A 16,519-nucleotide genomic window follows, 5' to 3' on the forward strand; every position below is an offset into this window, starting at 1 on the left:
AACTGTATAGGTTAGGTTTATCAATTAGGTTAGGTTAGGTTAGGGTAAGTTATGCCTTTTCCCATGAAATAAGAAATAATTGTAGAGAGTGAAACTGCAAGAGAACTATTGAGAAAACTCCGCTACTGTTGTATTGAATTGAGTGTGAATATCAAAGTGACGCAAAAACTACTTAATTTAAATTTTTTACATTCTCCTGAACGTAATTTTAAAACATAGGTGATTTATTTTTGACAAATGGATATCGGAGAACTGTTATCTTATAAGGTATATAATCGAATTAGAGAATTTGTATAATTTATACTTTTCTCTCTCTATAATATATATATATATATAGATATATTTAATTTAACCTCTTATTTATATGTCATAATTTTTGGCTTATAACAATTTTTTTGTTAACTTTGCGATTTACTTTTTCGTTTGCTATAAATAACAGTAATTAAATGGTGATAATATGTACAGCCTCCAAATACACCAAAACGACCGACAGCAGGGGACGAGGACGACGAGGATGAATGGGAAAATACGAAAAAGCCAAAGAGAGTGATAAAAACGCCATACCATGCACGTCAACGACAACCTAAGGAACTTGATGTGATACCGTCTAGAAACGATGAACCTGCTACGCCTATTAGAGCTGCTTTGCCTTCGCCGACTAACGATGTTGTTGAACCACAATTGACAGAGAAAGAGAAGCAAGATATACTAAAATATGTGGAAACTGAAGCTCCCGAAGTTGAAGCTTTGGACGAAGCAGCGCTTAAACGTATGATCCTTTTGTTTGAGAAAAGAGCTCTGAGAAATCAGGAAATGAGAGTTAAATTCCCAGATCAACCAGAAAAGTATGTAAACACATGAAAACTACATAAATATTTGTGTCACGAGGAAATCTCAAATATAATTCTATTTTCTTTGAACCTTTGCAGATTTATGGAATCTGAGGTAGAACTGCATGAAACTCTGCAAGAGCTTCATATCATAGCGACCAATCCAGATCTGTATGGATTGATGGTAGAATTAGGCGCAGTGCCTTCTTTATTAGAATTGTTATCTCATGAAAATACTGACATAGCAGTTGGTGTGGTAGATCTTCTGCAGGAATTAACTGATGTAGACATATTACACGAAAGTCAAGAAGGGGCAGACATACTTATTTATACTTTGTTGGAGCAACAAGTTTGTGCTCTTCTAGTACAAAATCTCGAGAGACTCGATGAAACAGTAAAAGAAGAGAGCGACGGTGTCTACAACACACTTGGTAATTATTTAATATTTAAATGCATATTGTTTATTATTTTTTGTTTTTTTTTTCAAATTACAATGTTTCTATTGAATTAATTCAACAATGATTTTTTTTTATTTCTAGCCATTTTTGAAAACCTGCTAGAGTTTAGACCAGACCTATGTGCAGATGCAGGAAAACAGGGTCTAATGCAATGGTTATTGCGCCGAATTAAAACAAAAACACCTTTTGATGCGAACAAACTTTATGCTAGTGAACTTCTATCTATACTTTTGCAACACACGCCAGAAAATAGACTTCTTTTAGGTGATCTGGATGGAATTGATGTTTTATTACAACAATTAGCTGTATGTATTTATATGTTTTTAAATCTATGTATTGCATGTAATATTATCAAGTTGAATGTCTTAAAACTGATTATTTACAGTATTATAAGAGACACGATCCACAGACTGCAGAGGAACAAGAGATGATGGAAAATTTATTTAACGTTTTATGTTCAAGCCTAATGGCTACTGTAAATCGTGATAGATTTCTACGTGGTGAAGGCCTTCAACTTATGAACTTAATGTTGCGAGAAAAAAAGATGTCACGAAATGGATCTCTCAAAGTGGGTTTTTGCAACACGTTTTGTTGGATTTATATAAATTATTATAATTGAAATATTGTAGGTTTTAGATCATGCTATGAATGGCCCAGATGGAAAAGATAACTGTAGCAAATTTGTAGATATTCTTGGATTGCGAACTATATTTCCTCTGTTTATGAAAACTCCAACAAAAAATAGAAAAAAAATGCTTACTGCAGAAGAACATGAAGGTATTAGAAGATCCATAGTCTCGATATATTAAACAAATGAATAAAAAATACGTCTGTGAAGCTGGCCCCTCATTGTCAAAATTTTGAAAAAATAAGCAGAGTTCTGGTTGCCCCCCGAAGAGTTCTAGAGTTCTCTATCAAATTTAGGAAGAGTTCTATTGATTAAAGCAGTGAAAACACTATTTGAAATTACGGGGGGGCCAACTTCACGATTCTGCAACTTTGAAGAGCTATAACTTCTAAACCGTTCATTTTAGCACGTTGGTCTGTAGAGGACAATCGATAGAACTCTTTGGGGGGCTATCAGAACTCTCAAGAAAACACCGAATTTCCAAAATTTTTTTTTTTAAAGAAATTCGGCAATCTGATACGAGTTCTAGTAACCCCCCGAAGAGTTCTAACGATTATCTTTAACAACCAATGCTCTAAAATCAATATTTAGAAAGATATAGTACTTTGAAGTTACAGATTATTAATTCTTCGAAGTCCACAGACGAAAAATTTTTTTCTCAGAAATCCGGTGATTTCTTGAGAGTTCTGATAGCCCCCCAAAGAGTTCTATCGATTGTCCTCTATAGACCAACGTGCTAAAATGAACGGTTTAGAAGTTATAGCTCTTCAAAGTTGCAGAATCGTGAAGTTGGCCTCCCCGTAATTTCAAATGGTGTTTTCGCTGCTTTAATCAATAGAACTCTTCCAAAATTTGATAAAGAACTCTAGAACTCTTCGGGGTGCAACTAGAACTCTGCTTATTTTTTCAAAATTTTGACAATGAGGGGCCAGCTTCACAGACGTATAAAAAATAGACTCTCGAAAATTTCAAATAACAAGTATAATAAGGAGGCTAATGAGAGTACACTTATTATTGGTATGATAAAATATAAGACATATTATAATATATATAATATATAAATATATATATATATAATGTGTTATAATAAAACATATTATAATAAAATTGAGAAACATATAAATACGATACTAGACGTTTCAGTGAGAGTGACTACTGGTTCCATCCACCCATGGCGTTCTTGATATTTTTGCGATTCTACTACTGAAGATGGCCTGGTTGCAGGCCGAAACGTCTAGTATTGTATTTATATGTTTCTCAGTTTTATTATAATATGTCTTATATTTTATCGCACCAATAACAGCGAGTGTACTCTTATTGATGATGACTCCTTTTATCTCCTCATGTGGAGCATGATGAAATTCACATAATTATAATAAGCACTGTGATCCAGCTTTGACTGTTATTGGCTTCCTTCTTCTTGTTTATTATTGTACGATCTTAAAAAGATTCTAGTATTTTTTATTTTTAAATTAATTAATTTAATTATTTATAGTAAAATAATAACCAAGTAATTTTGCAGAACATGTTATTTCAATCATAGCAAGCATGTTGAAGAATTGTAAAGGACAACAGCGTCAAAGATTACTTAGTAAATTTACGGAAAATGATTATGAGAAAGTTGATAGATTAATGGAATTACATTTTAAATATCTTGAAAAAGTAGAAGACGTGGAAAGGAATGGAAAGGTACATACACAATTAAAAATATTTAACAGAGATATCTAAAAACAAAATGTTTAAAAACTTGTGTTTTTTACTTTTTTTTACTTATATCGCAAGGAGGATGAAGACGAAGAAGAATCTTACTTGAGAAGATTAGACGGCGGGTTATTTATATTACAATTAGTAGATTATGTACTTTTGGAAGCTTGCACTGGTTGTCCACCTGCAGTCAAACAACGAGTCGCAAGAATTTTGGGACAAAGAAGAGCATCCCTTAAAGCAATTCGACACATCATGAGAGGTAAATGACGTATATCTATATAACGGCATATTTAATCACAAATCTATATCAATAATGTGTTTATTTACATATTTTTAATTTTAAAACCAGAGTACGCTGGTAATTTAGGAGATGCTGGTGACACAGAATGGAAAGAAACAGAGCAACAACATATCTTGCAATTAATTGATAAATTTTGATATGTATTTTCTATTAAAATATAATGTTATATATGTAATAATATAATAAGACTCAATAACTTTATATTATTATGTAATGTACAATACAATAATCATAATAAATACATGTACACCATTATACATTAAAGTATGTTAATGAAGAGAATTTTATTTATGAAAAACTCTTGAAATTAATCCTAATCCATTCATAGGTTTGTGTTATCTATAAAAATATTTTGTAAAAGACCCAGGATGTAATCTCCGTGTATATAAAAATATAGTCTATTTTAGAATTAAAAAAAGATTAATGAACATTATATCATTTACTAAATATAATATTAATATAATAAATATATAAAATAAGAAAATTACTATTTCCGTGTAAAAAAAAACATTAAAAAATTCTAATATCAAACGTTATTTAAAAAATTTTTTTTAATTTTGCTACATTCATTTATTGGTCGTATTTCTTCTATAAGTTTTGAAGTCTTAACGGAATTGACCAATCACAGCTGGGCACCCCTGAGAAATAGGTTAGGTTAATAAAAATACAAAACAGGTGATGGCAACAGTTGGTGACGACTTGACGAGTAAACAGTGAAAGGAAAAAAGTTGTTTAAACATAAATGTAACAATGGAGTCTGAACTAATAAAAAATTACCAACACATACTACTTAACAATGTGATCGCACAGGTATGATTGTATAAACTTATGTTCCTCAATTAAATTTTATACATTGATTTCCTTATTTGTTACATTTAAAAAATTAAAACATATATACATTACAGAAACTTAAAGAAAATGAAAAACGAACCAAGGCAATAACAGATTATAAAAAGAGGCACAAAAAAGTAATAGAGGGACTTGAAGTGTATCCATTATCACTTTCTGAGAATTGTATGGTACCCATTGGCAAGCAAGCATTTATGAAAGGAAAATTAACTCATACTAATGAAATCTTGGTTTCATTGGGAGAGGGCTATTTTGTCAAGTATAGTGCATCACAAGCAATTGCATTATGCAACAGGAGAATAGCATGTAAATATTATATATATTCTTGTAGGAAAAAAAATTTTATTAGATATTACAACTGTTATATGCTTTTTATGTTAGGGGCGGATGAAATGCTGAAGAGTTTAGAAACTGAAAGAAACTTGTATGAAATGAGACAATATGTTCCATTGAAACATGATATTTTTGGCGCAGACAAAAAAGATATAGTTGAACATTGGACTGAGAATAAGCTTGATGAGTGGAAAAGTATTTAGAAATTTGTCATATCTTTGTTTACATTATGTTAGACATTAAAATTAAAATGTTTTTTTGTAGTGCAACATAGACAACGTGAGAAGGAGTATCGTCAGAAATTAGCAAAGTTAAAAGAAAAGGAAAAGACTGACATTCATACTGAGGAAGATCTTTTCAAGAGACTTGATGAATTAGAGGTGGAAGAAGAATTAGAAGATGAAATTTACAGGTTATTCAGTTACAATTAAAACTATTTTTAATGAGAGTCATAATCTATATTGTTCACTGTTTTATACAATTGCAGATTGGAAGCCAAACGAAAAGTATATTATGGTGATGACTTGAAAGATGGTGAAGTTTATGATGAATCAGAGGAGGACGAATCTGATTCTGATCAAATTACAACAGAGAGAATTCAAGAAGAATTGAAAAAATTAAAAGATATCCAAATGGGTAGAACTACAAGTGATACATCAAGTAACAATTCTGATATAGTTCAAGATAAAATTCTTGATATAAGTACTACAAAAAATGAGCAGTCTGATTCCTCTACAAATTTTATCCAAGAGAAAATAAGGGAGGAGAGTTGTTCACCTGAACATAAGGAAGTATCTAAAGACACAAATACAAAGGAACAAAGGAGGATATCATTTGCTGAGCCATGTGTCATAGAAGACCAAAGCAATACAAAAGAATCAATATCTCAAGAAGTCTGTTCTACTCTGAAGCAAGATGATACGTGTAATGAAAGCTCTGAAGACAAGAATGATATCATTAGGATTGAATTTTCACATTCATCCCATACTCCAGATCTACTTGAATCAAATAATACAGAAATACAAAGCCCAGTAGACATTTATAAAATGTTTAGTGCTCCTAAGTCGATTTTGAAAAGATCTCCAAATGATATGATTTTCAATGAAGTTGCTCCTCCTTTAAATGAGAGTAGTACAGATACAGAAGATGAAGATGAATATGTTGAACATTCTACATATAATTCTGTAAGTGCAAATTCAATCATACTGTACTATTTATTAGTATATATATTATATATACTAATAAAAATATTTTGTAGGTAATTAAAGAGAAAGTTCAAGAAAGTAAAACTTCACCTATAAATGTTTCAACAAAGAAAGACGAAAAAAGAATTGTGAGTAAGTTCAAGCTTGAACGAGCTGGACGAAAGTGATGACTTGTAAATATATATATATATATATATATATATATATTGAAATTAAAAACTATTTTTATAATACATAACTTTCCAAAATTACATTTATACTTCAATTATATAGGCCATTTAAGAAACTATCTTGATTATTATTCTTATAAAGATTATAATCTAATCTACATAATACGGTGATATTCCGAAATTGAGTAACGAGTTCATATTTTCATCAAGAAAAAAAAAACGCAGGATAATGTACATAATATTTACAATATATTTATTTCTGCGATTTCCATACAATAAATGAGCCATTTAATTTTTTCAATAGGATGGAGGCAGGACATGGTAGTAAATGAAATAGACATAATTACTGTCTAATGTAACATTAATTCTATGTTGAAAACAATCCACTATTTCGCACATTCTTAAAGATATTATATAGGTGCTTTCTCAACCAATTTGAACCAGTGGCCGCATTCGCAACGACGTGGAGGACCTTGATGCAACCACATCCAGTTTACGTGTAATGCATCCTCATCACATATGCATCCCATTATGCGACTTTCAAATGCGCTATATACTATATTGGGATTTTCCTTTGTGCTAACTTCTCGCCGCTTTATCGACATATTATATGGATCCTAAAAAGATACAAGTTAACATATATTTCAATAAGATATTAACATTTATCACAGTGACATCTATTGAAAAACATTAAGATGATAAAGTATACACAAGTCTATAAAAAATGATCATGAAAGAAACATGGTTTCATTATAATATTAATTTATTATCTTTGGTACTTGAACTATCTTTATCAGGAGTTTATTTTTCCAAATTTATCACATACAACATTTCATTAATATTGTAGCATAATAATTATATCGCTAATAATTATTATATAATTGTTATTATATATCGTTAATAATTATTATATCAATAGCTTAGCAAAGCCAGAGGAATATGCCCGTGCATATTTAGGCGTACCAGTCAAACTGGAAATGTCATAACTTACATCGTTGCCGGCTAAATAGGCGAGCATTTCTCTCTTCTCCAAACCTGTAGCATGATCGAGCGGATCGGCAACTGTCAAAAACAGAAAAATAGAGATATACATACGAGTTGACCGGATTTTCTTTTCTTTCTCTTCACGCGCAATACGTCGGCTGAGGACCGAAAAGTCAAAATCGATGGACGAAAAATATTACGTAATGTAGATAATGTGAAAACGTGAAAAATCTATTGCGGGATGGACAATTCGGCAGCTCGTCTCGGAAACGATAATTACATCCGTTCTTTTGGGAGCACGCGAGGCTATAAGAGATTCGCCGTCGACATGTTTGGAGCACGGTACGAGCGCATAACCATGCCATTTTTCAGAATACCGAAGAACTGAAGATATTACACTAGCCGTGTCTCGGCTCGACTCCGACTGGGTTAAGTCGTCAAATCTCAGTCTCGAATCGAACGATATGCAGATCGTCGACCATCGTTCTGCTTCTGCCAAGCTGCGACAGGCGCTAGAGGGGCGTTGCAGCATGCACAATTGACAAGAGTGATTCGAATGAACTTAGCCGATATGTCAGATACTTATATTGTTTAAAAATATTCAAATTATTCGAATAATTATTAAATTTTTTAAATTATGATTTATTTCTGTTGATAAATTACTTAATACAAAAGTATATAATTAAAATTATCTGAACGATTATCGAGTCTTGTAATACACACATTCAAAAATTCATACAAAATACATTCAAAAATTCATACAAAATACGAATAACAGAAATTTTTTAAAGAAGTCAATTATTAACTAAATTTATACGAATTAAGAAATGAAAAGTTTCTAGATATCTTTCTATTTTTGTTAACTTGTTAAGAGCAAATAATTTACTTTTTTCTTATGATTATAATTGTTTTAATTTGAACTGGAAAAATATTAAAAATATGTGAACGTGATAAAAATAGAAAGATTCGATTGTGAAAGACGTACAGACAGTATTTAATTAAATTAGTATTTAAATAAAGAAAAAACAGTTTATTTAAAAAAGAATATTTTTATTATATATATAATATATAATTGTATACATATAAAATATATTTTTTTTATGTTTACAGTAACATCAGAATAGAAATTTTATTTAGAGCCTCTTTCACCAACTCCGATTAATGCTAATTGATGGTTGACTTAATCATTACAACTGCCAATTTAATTAAACACAGTTTATCTAAAAAAAGAAAGAGAGAGAGAAATATTCTGATATATTAAACTGCTGTTACTTTTGTGAACTGATCATCAATTAATTTAATCAAAAGTTAGTGAAAAAATCCTTAGTCTTATTTTTTTCATCTAAAATTTTTTTTATAATAAAATCTAATAAAACTTGAAATTTGCACGAGAAGGACAGAGTGTGTATCAATTGCATACAAGCCAATTACAGTGCCTTGGGAAAAAAAAAAATAAAAAACTCTCTACGCAGAAGTCGCTGTGATTGGCAGTGTGCAATTGTAACAGTGTACAATTGAACCACTCCTAGAAAGGCATAAGTCAGCACATGTGTTGGTGACACTAGGCCTGATCTTTTTCGAAAAGTTTTGAACTAATGTAATAAGTTAGAGCGAAACAAAAGGTACTGTTTCTGATGTTATTAAAGGCAGTTCTTCTCCACTTCTCTCTCTATAAAAATGAAGAAAGAAGTTGAAGCTTGTATTCATTTGTAACATCATATATTTTTATAATAAAGCTTTGAATTTTTGATTAACGCACAGCCTTTAATTGCCTTTGAGCGCGTTCTGTCACAATAGATGAAACTAGATAGCTTAATTTTCAGTGAGTACTATCGTTAAATTATACATTCTTAAAGTTACGTCTCGTAAAAAAGTACTACTAGTGTCACTGTTGGTACGAGTAGTAATCAGTAGTAACACTACTCATGACTAGTAGTATAGAAGTGCAGTATTAAATTTACTACTAGTGGCACTACTAGGAGTAGTGCAATTTACAGTAATCACATTCCCGCACTTGCGGAAATTATTTTAATACAAATTTGAATTAAAAAATCGGTTTTAATCAATTATTTTAATCATTTCGTATTTTCAATCAAAATTTTTTTATATCCTATTTTTTTTGCGAATTTACTTCTGCATATTGCACTAATAGTGACACTAGTAGTACTTTTTTACGAGGGACTACTGTGCTCTTGCTCTTCTTGACTAATAAGAACATTGCGTCTCTCTTTGGAAAGACATTAATTAAATGATTTGATTCTTTTATCTATTTGGTATTATAAAATTTATAATTAATAAATTGTCAGTGATTCGATGTTTATGTTAAGAAATAAATAAAATGAATAAAGAAAGCCATCTTTATTCATTTTATTCAAATTTTCATTATTTAAGCCATAATATTAAAAAATCAAGTTGGTACCAAGTAAAAAGTTGAATCCCAAATCAGTAATCATAATATTATGCTATTAATATTAAAAATCGAGTGCCTGTAGGTGGACATTAAATACAATCGCGGTATTAAATATTTATGAACTATTAAGTAAATAAATATTTAAGGCATTTGTGATTGACATTTAAATTACAGATTTCGTGTGTAAAGATTTCAATCTTGTTCCCTATTTTTTGTTGAATAATATATATATATATATATAAATACATAATGTATATAATATATGTATGTAGTACGTGTGTATATCAGGCTGTGCGTATTCTTCTTACAAAGAAATCGAAAATGTCCAATCTATGTCTATTAGTGGAAAAAATATTATTTGCCTTGTTCCCATTGTTCTAGATTTGCTAGCAGTACAAACCACTACCTTGATTTTCAAGAATATATTTCGTTAAATATTGTACCGATTTCTCGTTTAATTCTAAGTTCGGTAACTCTCTTTCAAATTGTTCGAGGGTACCAGCTCCTGCGATGTAGCCGTTCAACTTGGCTGCTAGTGGAGACGCACACAAGATTTCTGGTGTGAAGCCTATTGTCTCAACCAGCCATGGATGATTCTGCAGTCTATATTTCTGATGGTAACTAGAAAGATACATAATTTTTGATTAAATTGGACATGTCTCGTCTTCTAGTACGTTTGTGCAACTTAATTTTATTATTTTATTTTTTCTATTGTTTACATAATTTTATATATTATCTGTCTGTAAAACTGTTAAAACATATATATGCAACTACAATAAATTGATTAGTGCCTATCTGTGAAAATTCAATAAAAATATTTTTTAAATGCTATCATATTAGAAATATTTAAAATTGCAAAATTATAATTATTTTGAATTTATTTTTAGCTAATTATTTAGTATATAACTTAATTAATATTACTATTATATGTATTATAATATTTTTGTTATGTTATCTAATTATCATATTATACAACAAATCAACAATAATATAAATATGTATTTTATCAGTAGTCTAGATTAGCTGATATGAACGTTGTCAGAATACTCCACACTCTAAAACTTTTAAAATGAATCCCATTCTGAAGAGTAAAAGCTCATTCTTAAAAACTGAAAATTGAACCACTCAAGATTGACTCAACTTTTTCACTGTTTAGAGATTTCACTCCAAGAAGTTAGAGAGCAAATAATGTTGAGTAATGGAGTAAGAGTAAAAGAATTAAATTCTATTAGTATTGAATAGAAGAGAGTAACAACATATAGGCACAAGCAAAATGACAATATCACTTACTCTTCGGCTGGATAAAACTTAGAAAATTTCTGAATTTCTGTGACAAAGACTTCCCCGCACTTTCTTTGTTCCTGCTCGCGAGATTTTTCAGCTTGTAATTTTTGTTCTTCGTCGTGATACAAGATAAGGGACATGTACTGTAAATTAATTTAATATTTAGTATTTAGTTTGTACACAAATGACATGTGTGTGTGTGTGAATGATATTTTTAATTATTTATAATTCACTAAAATAGAGTGATTTAAGAATTATATTATATTATAAATTAATTAAGTTTGTCAAATCAGGTCCTGTAAAGGGTGTATTAATAACTTCGCGCAAACTCCAAAATAATATTTTTATTTTAAATTATAAATTACTTTTAAGTCATTCTATTTTTTTTACTGAAAGTGATAATGTAATCAAACATAATTAATGTGTATTAGCAATATACCTGTCTTTTAATCTTCTTTGTTAGACTATATTCATGATTGTTCCAAAACAAGCTCAGTAAATGTGTGTAAGATATTAGCTCTGGATCATATTCAATGTTAATGACTTCAGTATGATCTCCCCTACAAGTAGAAGCAAAGAATGTCAGAAATAATGTTATGAACCTTTCAAATTGCATTATTATAACTATTGAATGATAGCAATGGAATATTAACATGTTCTTATATGCTGGAGACTCCTTAGTTCCACCGGCGTAGCCGACACAGGTTCTGATGACACCTGGCAGTACTCCAAAGAGAGAATCCCCTGCCCAGAAGCAGCCCATGCCGAAAGTGGCAAGCTTGCCTTTGATCTCCTCCAGTTGTTCCGGCATTCTGCTGAATGGACAAATATTGTTACGTTCAAAGATGCTCGGACATGTGAAATGTGTGCCACATTGGTACGATAAAATGGAACAATTGTCCGCGAAAACGGTCCGGACTAAGTATAGTAACATAACGGTGATCATGTGGTATGATCGCAACATCTTCGACAATTTTGCTTTCGTTTGATACGCCGCCCACTTTCATGGACTCGACGCCACGTTCTGTAATGCTTGCACAGTGGCATGCGTTAAACCGGTATCGCGGACGAGCGATATTGAGTTGAAACAGAGACGAGCTCGCCTCAGAGCCGCCTGGAGCCACCAGAGGTGGCGGATGGTGGCGGACTAGAGCGGACGAGTGCGAGAGAGGGGGACGCGCACGTGCTGGGTGTCTATGATTGCGCGAAACGTCAGGGAGTCGGCTTATCGTGTGGAGTGCACGTGCGAAGAATGAAGGTCAGAAGACTAATTCCCTGCTCGACTGATTAAATTAATTGATTGATTCGCGGATCAAATGGCGAATATCAATAACACGGATCATAAATTCTCCGAATGTCGTGACTTGGATGTTTGATACGTAGATCAAGATGGATTTTTTATTCACTCGTCTAAATTCCGCTAATTTTTAAAATCAATTTTAGAAATGTAAAATTAAGCCAAATGATCGGTTATTGAAAGCCTATTATCGAATGTATATGTAGTTTGTAAAAATATTTTTGTATAAGTATTTTGGTTTTTAAAGCAAAATTATAATATCTTTTGAATTAATGAATTTATATATATTGAATAATGATAATATTATATTAGACTTTAATTGTTATATAAATTAATCATTACTCCTTTATTTCGGCTTTTGGAAATTCTTTGCAAATAATATTTTCGAAAGATCAATGCTTCTATTCTACAACTTTCAACGACGCGGCGTGTGAGTATATTAGATATATTATCGTGTTATGTAATTTTTTTGCCATATAATTGCTGCTCAATGATAAAAGTATATCGCGATATATCGCTACTGTTATTAAGACTTATATATAGTAGAATTAAAGAAGTTAATTTAAAAAAAATCTTGTAATGAATAAAATAAATTATGAGAATTATTTTGTCAATTTTTCTAGTGTTGACAGTAAAAATTTGATGTAAATTTAAAATTGCATAGAACAAGAGAGGCGATTTTTTTTTAATAATTATTTATCTTTACTTAAATCGTTTGTATACATTCCAGTTTTGACGTTATGAATACTTGCCACGTATCACACAACACAACAGATATTTAATCTTTAGCTATTTAATTTCTTAAATGACCTTATTACTTGAGATTCTTTCAAATCTGATTTCAGATAGTGTGTAGTGTGTCTTGAGATTTCATTCAATTAGTAATATCATCATATTTAAGACCAGATAATGCGTCCTCCTTTCATCTTCCCATTCTTCAAAAAAGACTTACTGACGGAGCTCAAGATGAAAGAATTCAAAATCACAATTAAGATTCTAAAATCTCAAAATAATTTGGAATTCTTTGTCTATGGTTTACACATGTTACCCATGTTAATCAAAATTTGTGATCTAACCGTCCCTATCTTTTTTCACTCGCCGGCTGAAGTTTCGAGAAGATATTTCCTATTTGCAGAAGATTCGTGGAAATATAATGAAAAACGTGTGAGTACTTCTTATAAATTGATCAAATTTTATACAATAAAACAAAAGTTCGCGTTAATTAGGGAACGTCGTGCCGTTTCAAAGATCTCCGTTTGGGGTTCGAACGAACATTCCGAGAGGGTAACCACTAACTGAAATGTTGTCCCACTGATTACAAATTTCATTTGATTTCATACGGTTTCAAGTGATTTTATAGAATTATAATTGATTTCATCTAATTACACAACGCTTTCATCTGATTGCAAAATGATGACATGAGGATTTTGTGAGATCAGAATAATTTTAGAAACACTGTGAGAAACACTCCCATGATTATTAAGTGGTTACCCCCTCAATTGTGTTTGAAACGTTTTACATGGAATTTTGCGAAATATTTCAGAAAAATAGAGCAAAATTTAATTTTTAAATTTCATCCTTTAAATACTTTAACTTTACCTGAACGGCAAACTCGAATGTTAGTGATTGATCTGCTCAGGCGATGATCTATCGGACAATCACTGTCGATTGCAGATTTATACGATGATGTTTCTTTCTGGAACAAGTAGTTCTAGATTCTTCGAGGTAACTGGAGTAAAACCGACTGTCGTGTCCTACAGACGGTATTCGGTTTTTATTCGAGTATGCATGTCTCTCCCCGCTACATCTCTCATCTTCTTATTCTCCCACTTCGTAAACGCTAAGACGAATGTACAATTCGCTCGTGCGTTTTAATAGATGTGAATAAACTTACATTCCTCTTATTGTATGTCGGAACAAAGACTTGACAAAAATGAATACATAATACAATATTTTTGAATAACATCAAAAGCTTGTCAACTTAAAAATGACAATATAAATATATTATAACTTAGAGTAAAGATTATTATAATATATTGCATTGTTATTACTTTAAATATGTACAATATCCAAATTTAAAAAACTTTTCTAAACGCTATTATTGTTCATTATTCTGGAATTTGTAATCGTCGATTTATTTCATTTTGTTAGAATGTTATAAAATATAATATATATTTCAATATTTATACATATAAATGGATTTTAAAAGGATAATAGAAGAAAATCGATAAGCTTATTAGCCAAATATTTTAGCATTATACAAGATAAGTTTTTATGTAAAGAAAGATAATCACAGTGTTATATGAATGTTTCTAGTCTTACTTGATAGTCACAGAAATAATAACTAAATATTTCTTATTTTTAAATTTTTTAATATTTAAATTGTCTATAATATCCTGATAGATTAAAATTATTACAATTGTAAATTTATAATTTTTTTCATCACGTAATTTATTCGCTAATAATTAATATAAAATATTTGTATATGCACAATTAAAGATTAAATAAACTATAATACAAAAATATATGGGACAAAAATTTTATTATGTTAAATAAAAGTATAAAATGATCTGATAAACCTGATGCCTATGGAAATACATTTTTTAACTTAAAAAAAGGAATTTTAAGTCATAGTTTGATGTAAATTTGTCATGTTTAAATTAGAATACGATTACCTATTGACGCTATGACCCCGTAACTGTTACATATTTTTTATCGAGGACGTCGGACTGTGATTTCTCACAGGTACCTACTGACTTCTAAGAAATGACCCGTGTTCTCTTTCGATTCTTCATACATTATCATTTAAAAAGATAAAATTCTTATAAATGTGAATGATTAGAACTTAACATGACAAACATATATTTTTAGACAATTTAAAAATTTGGATCTCGTGATTTGCTTTATCAAATTTGATTCGTCAGGTATTAAGAAAAAAGTAGAATAGACAATCATTTGAAGGATCTAGATTGACATTAAATACTTCAGATGATATATGAAGTATAAATGCATACACATATACATATGTAGAAAATACATATGTACATACATATATGTCGGTTTGATAAATTGTATATTTAATTAAACGATTATATGAGCGATAATTAAAGATTCTATCAAGAAATTATTATATATAAATATGTATTAAATTATATGTCTTTCATCGCAATATGTAGTGAATCCTGCACAGAGAATTGATATTGTACAAATATATAATTTTCTATTTAAATAACGCGATTCTCTGATGTGATAAGATTATTTGAGGTATCTAATATCGAATTAGAGAAACAAACATTTAGCTGTATTTATTAAATATAAATAATACATAAAATTTCTATAAAGAAAATACATTTAATTAAAAGATTAGCAATCGAGTAATGGCAATGACACGAGCAATATTATGATATTGTAAAATTATCTCAAAATTTTTATTTAGATTGCCACTCGTTTATCTTTCACCGAACGGTATATTTTTAAGAGGTAAAATATGTGCGAATGATTTAAATTTAATATAATTAATATAATACACCGAGGAATAAACTTAATACATGAAAGATACAAATAGCAAACAAAATTTAAGCATTTAATATCATGTCTTTATTTATTGCCAATTATGGTTCTAATGAGGCTCAATAAAGTGCGGTGGTTGCATCAGAAAGACGAGCGATGCACAGTTGATTAAATCAGTTCTCAATTGGCACTTGACTGATGTAATCTTCTCTTGTTGCCGCTAAGCCATCGTAGATGTTGGTGTCACCATCACTGTCATTATCAGTCACTCTGGAGTTCCTGACCTGTTATGTATCTCGACACAAGTAGAGTTCTATATTGATAATAGTAAAATGACTCGTGAAAAGTGTAGTTAAAATAGACCAAATCGTTTTAGCGAATAATTACACGCCGTAATCGTTACGTAATAGAGAGTATACATATATATAAAAATTCCATCTTCGATAAAAACGACTAGTCGTACGCGCGTTAGAAATAGTAGATTTCAGAAAAATTTGTGTGTGTAAATAACAGTAATAAATAAATATTAAATGAATTCGCAAATGATTTATCA

At 30.3% G+C, this 16,519-nt stretch overlaps 4 protein-coding genes across 5 annotated transcripts; 2 read left to right on the forward strand and 2 right to left on the reverse strand.

The window, feature by feature from the left end:
• Nucleotides 1-96: 96 nt before the first annotated feature.
• Nucleotides 97-4,078, forward strand: LOC108779547 (beta-catenin-like protein 1). The gene is made up of 9 exons (XM_018546975.1): nt 97-267; nt 466-845; nt 930-1,261; nt 1,370-1,593; nt 1,674-1,856; nt 1,918-2,065; nt 3,439-3,605; nt 3,699-3,882; nt 3,973-4,078. Exons 1-9 carry the CDS (start codon nt 238-240, stop codon nt 4,059-4,061), a joined length of 1,737 nt encoding a protein of 578 aa, XP_018402477.1. The 5' UTR covers nt 97-237; the 3' UTR covers nt 4,062-4,078.
• A 511-nt stretch (nt 4,079-4,589) lies between these two features.
• uri (unconventional prefoldin RPB5 interactor) lies at nt 4,590-6,493 on the forward strand. The gene is made up of 6 exons (XM_018546928.1): nt 4,590-4,734; nt 4,830-5,079; nt 5,155-5,301; nt 5,371-5,518; nt 5,594-6,290; nt 6,365-6,493. Exons 1-6 carry the CDS (start codon nt 4,675-4,677, stop codon nt 6,476-6,478), a joined length of 1,416 nt encoding a protein of 471 aa, XP_018402430.1. The 5' UTR covers nt 4,590-4,674; the 3' UTR covers nt 6,479-6,493.
• A 331-nt stretch (nt 6,494-6,824) lies between these two features.
• Nucleotides 6,825-7,932, reverse strand: LOC108779508 (cytochrome c oxidase subunit 5B, mitochondrial). Its single transcript, XM_018546931.1, has 3 exons — nt 7,746-7,932; nt 7,473-7,543; nt 6,825-7,098 (listed from the first exon to the last, which is right to left on the reverse strand). Exons 1-3 carry the CDS (start codon nt 7,828-7,830, stop codon nt 6,892-6,894), a joined length of 363 nt encoding a protein of 120 aa, XP_018402433.1. The 5' UTR covers nt 7,831-7,932; the 3' UTR covers nt 6,825-6,891.
• Nucleotides 7,933-10,095: 2,163 nt separating this feature from the next.
• On the reverse strand, nt 10,096-14,185 carry MsrA (methionine sulfoxide reductase A). Of its 2 annotated transcripts, XM_018546930.1 has the most exons (5): nt 14,056-14,185; nt 11,813-11,971; nt 11,599-11,719; nt 11,166-11,302; nt 10,096-10,496 (listed from the first exon to the last, which is right to left on the reverse strand). In XM_018546930.1, the coding sequence occupies exons 2-5, from the start codon at nt 11,968-11,970 to the stop codon at nt 10,262-10,264; spliced, it is 651 nt and encodes a 216-aa protein (XP_018402432.1). In that variant the 5' UTR covers nt 11,971; nt 14,056-14,185; the 3' UTR covers nt 10,096-10,261. The 2 variants fall into 2 exon arrangements, with proteins under 2 accessions (XP_018402432.1, XP_018402431.1); XM_018546929.1 differs by lacking the exon at nt 14,056-14,185 and having other exon boundaries at nt 11,813-12,240.
• Between the last annotated feature and the right edge of the window lie 2,334 nt (nt 14,186-16,519).

Source organism: Cyphomyrmex costatus, unplaced genomic scaffold, assembly GCF_001594065.2.
Source record: "Cyphomyrmex costatus isolate MS0001 unplaced genomic scaffold, Ccosl1.0 scaffold60, whole genome shotgun sequence".
Classification (NCBI taxonomy): domain Eukaryota; kingdom Metazoa; phylum Arthropoda; class Insecta; order Hymenoptera; family Formicidae; genus Cyphomyrmex; species Cyphomyrmex costatus.

Coding starts and splice junctions, on each gene's coding strand:
- LOC108779547 (XM_018546975.1), top strand. CDS start 238: ATGGATATCGGAGAACTGTTATCTTATAAG. Junction 846..929: donor TTCCCAGATCAACCAGAAAA/GTATGTAAACAC, acceptor GAACCTTTGCAG/ATTTATGGAATCTGAGGTAG. Junction 2,066..3,438: donor TACTGCAGAAGAACATGAAG/GTATTAGAAGAT, acceptor GTAATTTTGCAG/AACATGTTATTTCAATCATA.
- MsrA (XM_018546929.1), bottom strand. CDS start 12,123: ATGTTGCGATCATACCACATGATCACCGTTATGTTACTATACTTAGTC. Junction 11,720..11,812: donor TCTCCAGCATATAAGAACAT/GTTAATATTCCA, acceptor TTCTACTTGTAG/GGGAGATCATACTGAAGTCA. Junction 10,497..11,165: donor AAGTTTTATCCAGCCGAAGA/GTAAGTGATATT, acceptor GTATCTTTCTAG/TTACCATCAGAAATATAGAC.
- LOC108779508 (XM_018546931.1), bottom strand. CDS start 7,830: ATGGCATGGTTATGCGCTCGTACCGTGCTCCAAACATGTCGACGGCGA. Junction 7,544..7,745: donor GTGCTCCCAAAAGAACGGAT/GTAATTATCGTT, acceptor TGTTTTTGACAG/TTGCCGATCCGCTCGATCAT. Junction 7,099..7,472: donor CCTATTTAGCCGGCAACGAT/GTAAGTTATGAC, acceptor GTATCTTTTTAG/GATCCATATAATATGTCGAT.
- uri (XM_018546928.1), top strand. CDS start 4,675: ATGGAGTCTGAACTAATAAAAAATTACCAACACATACTACTTAACAAT. Junction 5,080..5,154: donor ATGCAACAGGAGAATAGCAT/GTAAATATTATA, acceptor TTTTTATGTTAG/GGGCGGATGAAATGCTGAAG. Junction 6,291..6,364: donor AACATTCTACATATAATTCT/GTAAGTGCAAAT, acceptor AATATTTTGTAG/GTAATTAAAGAGAAAGTTCA.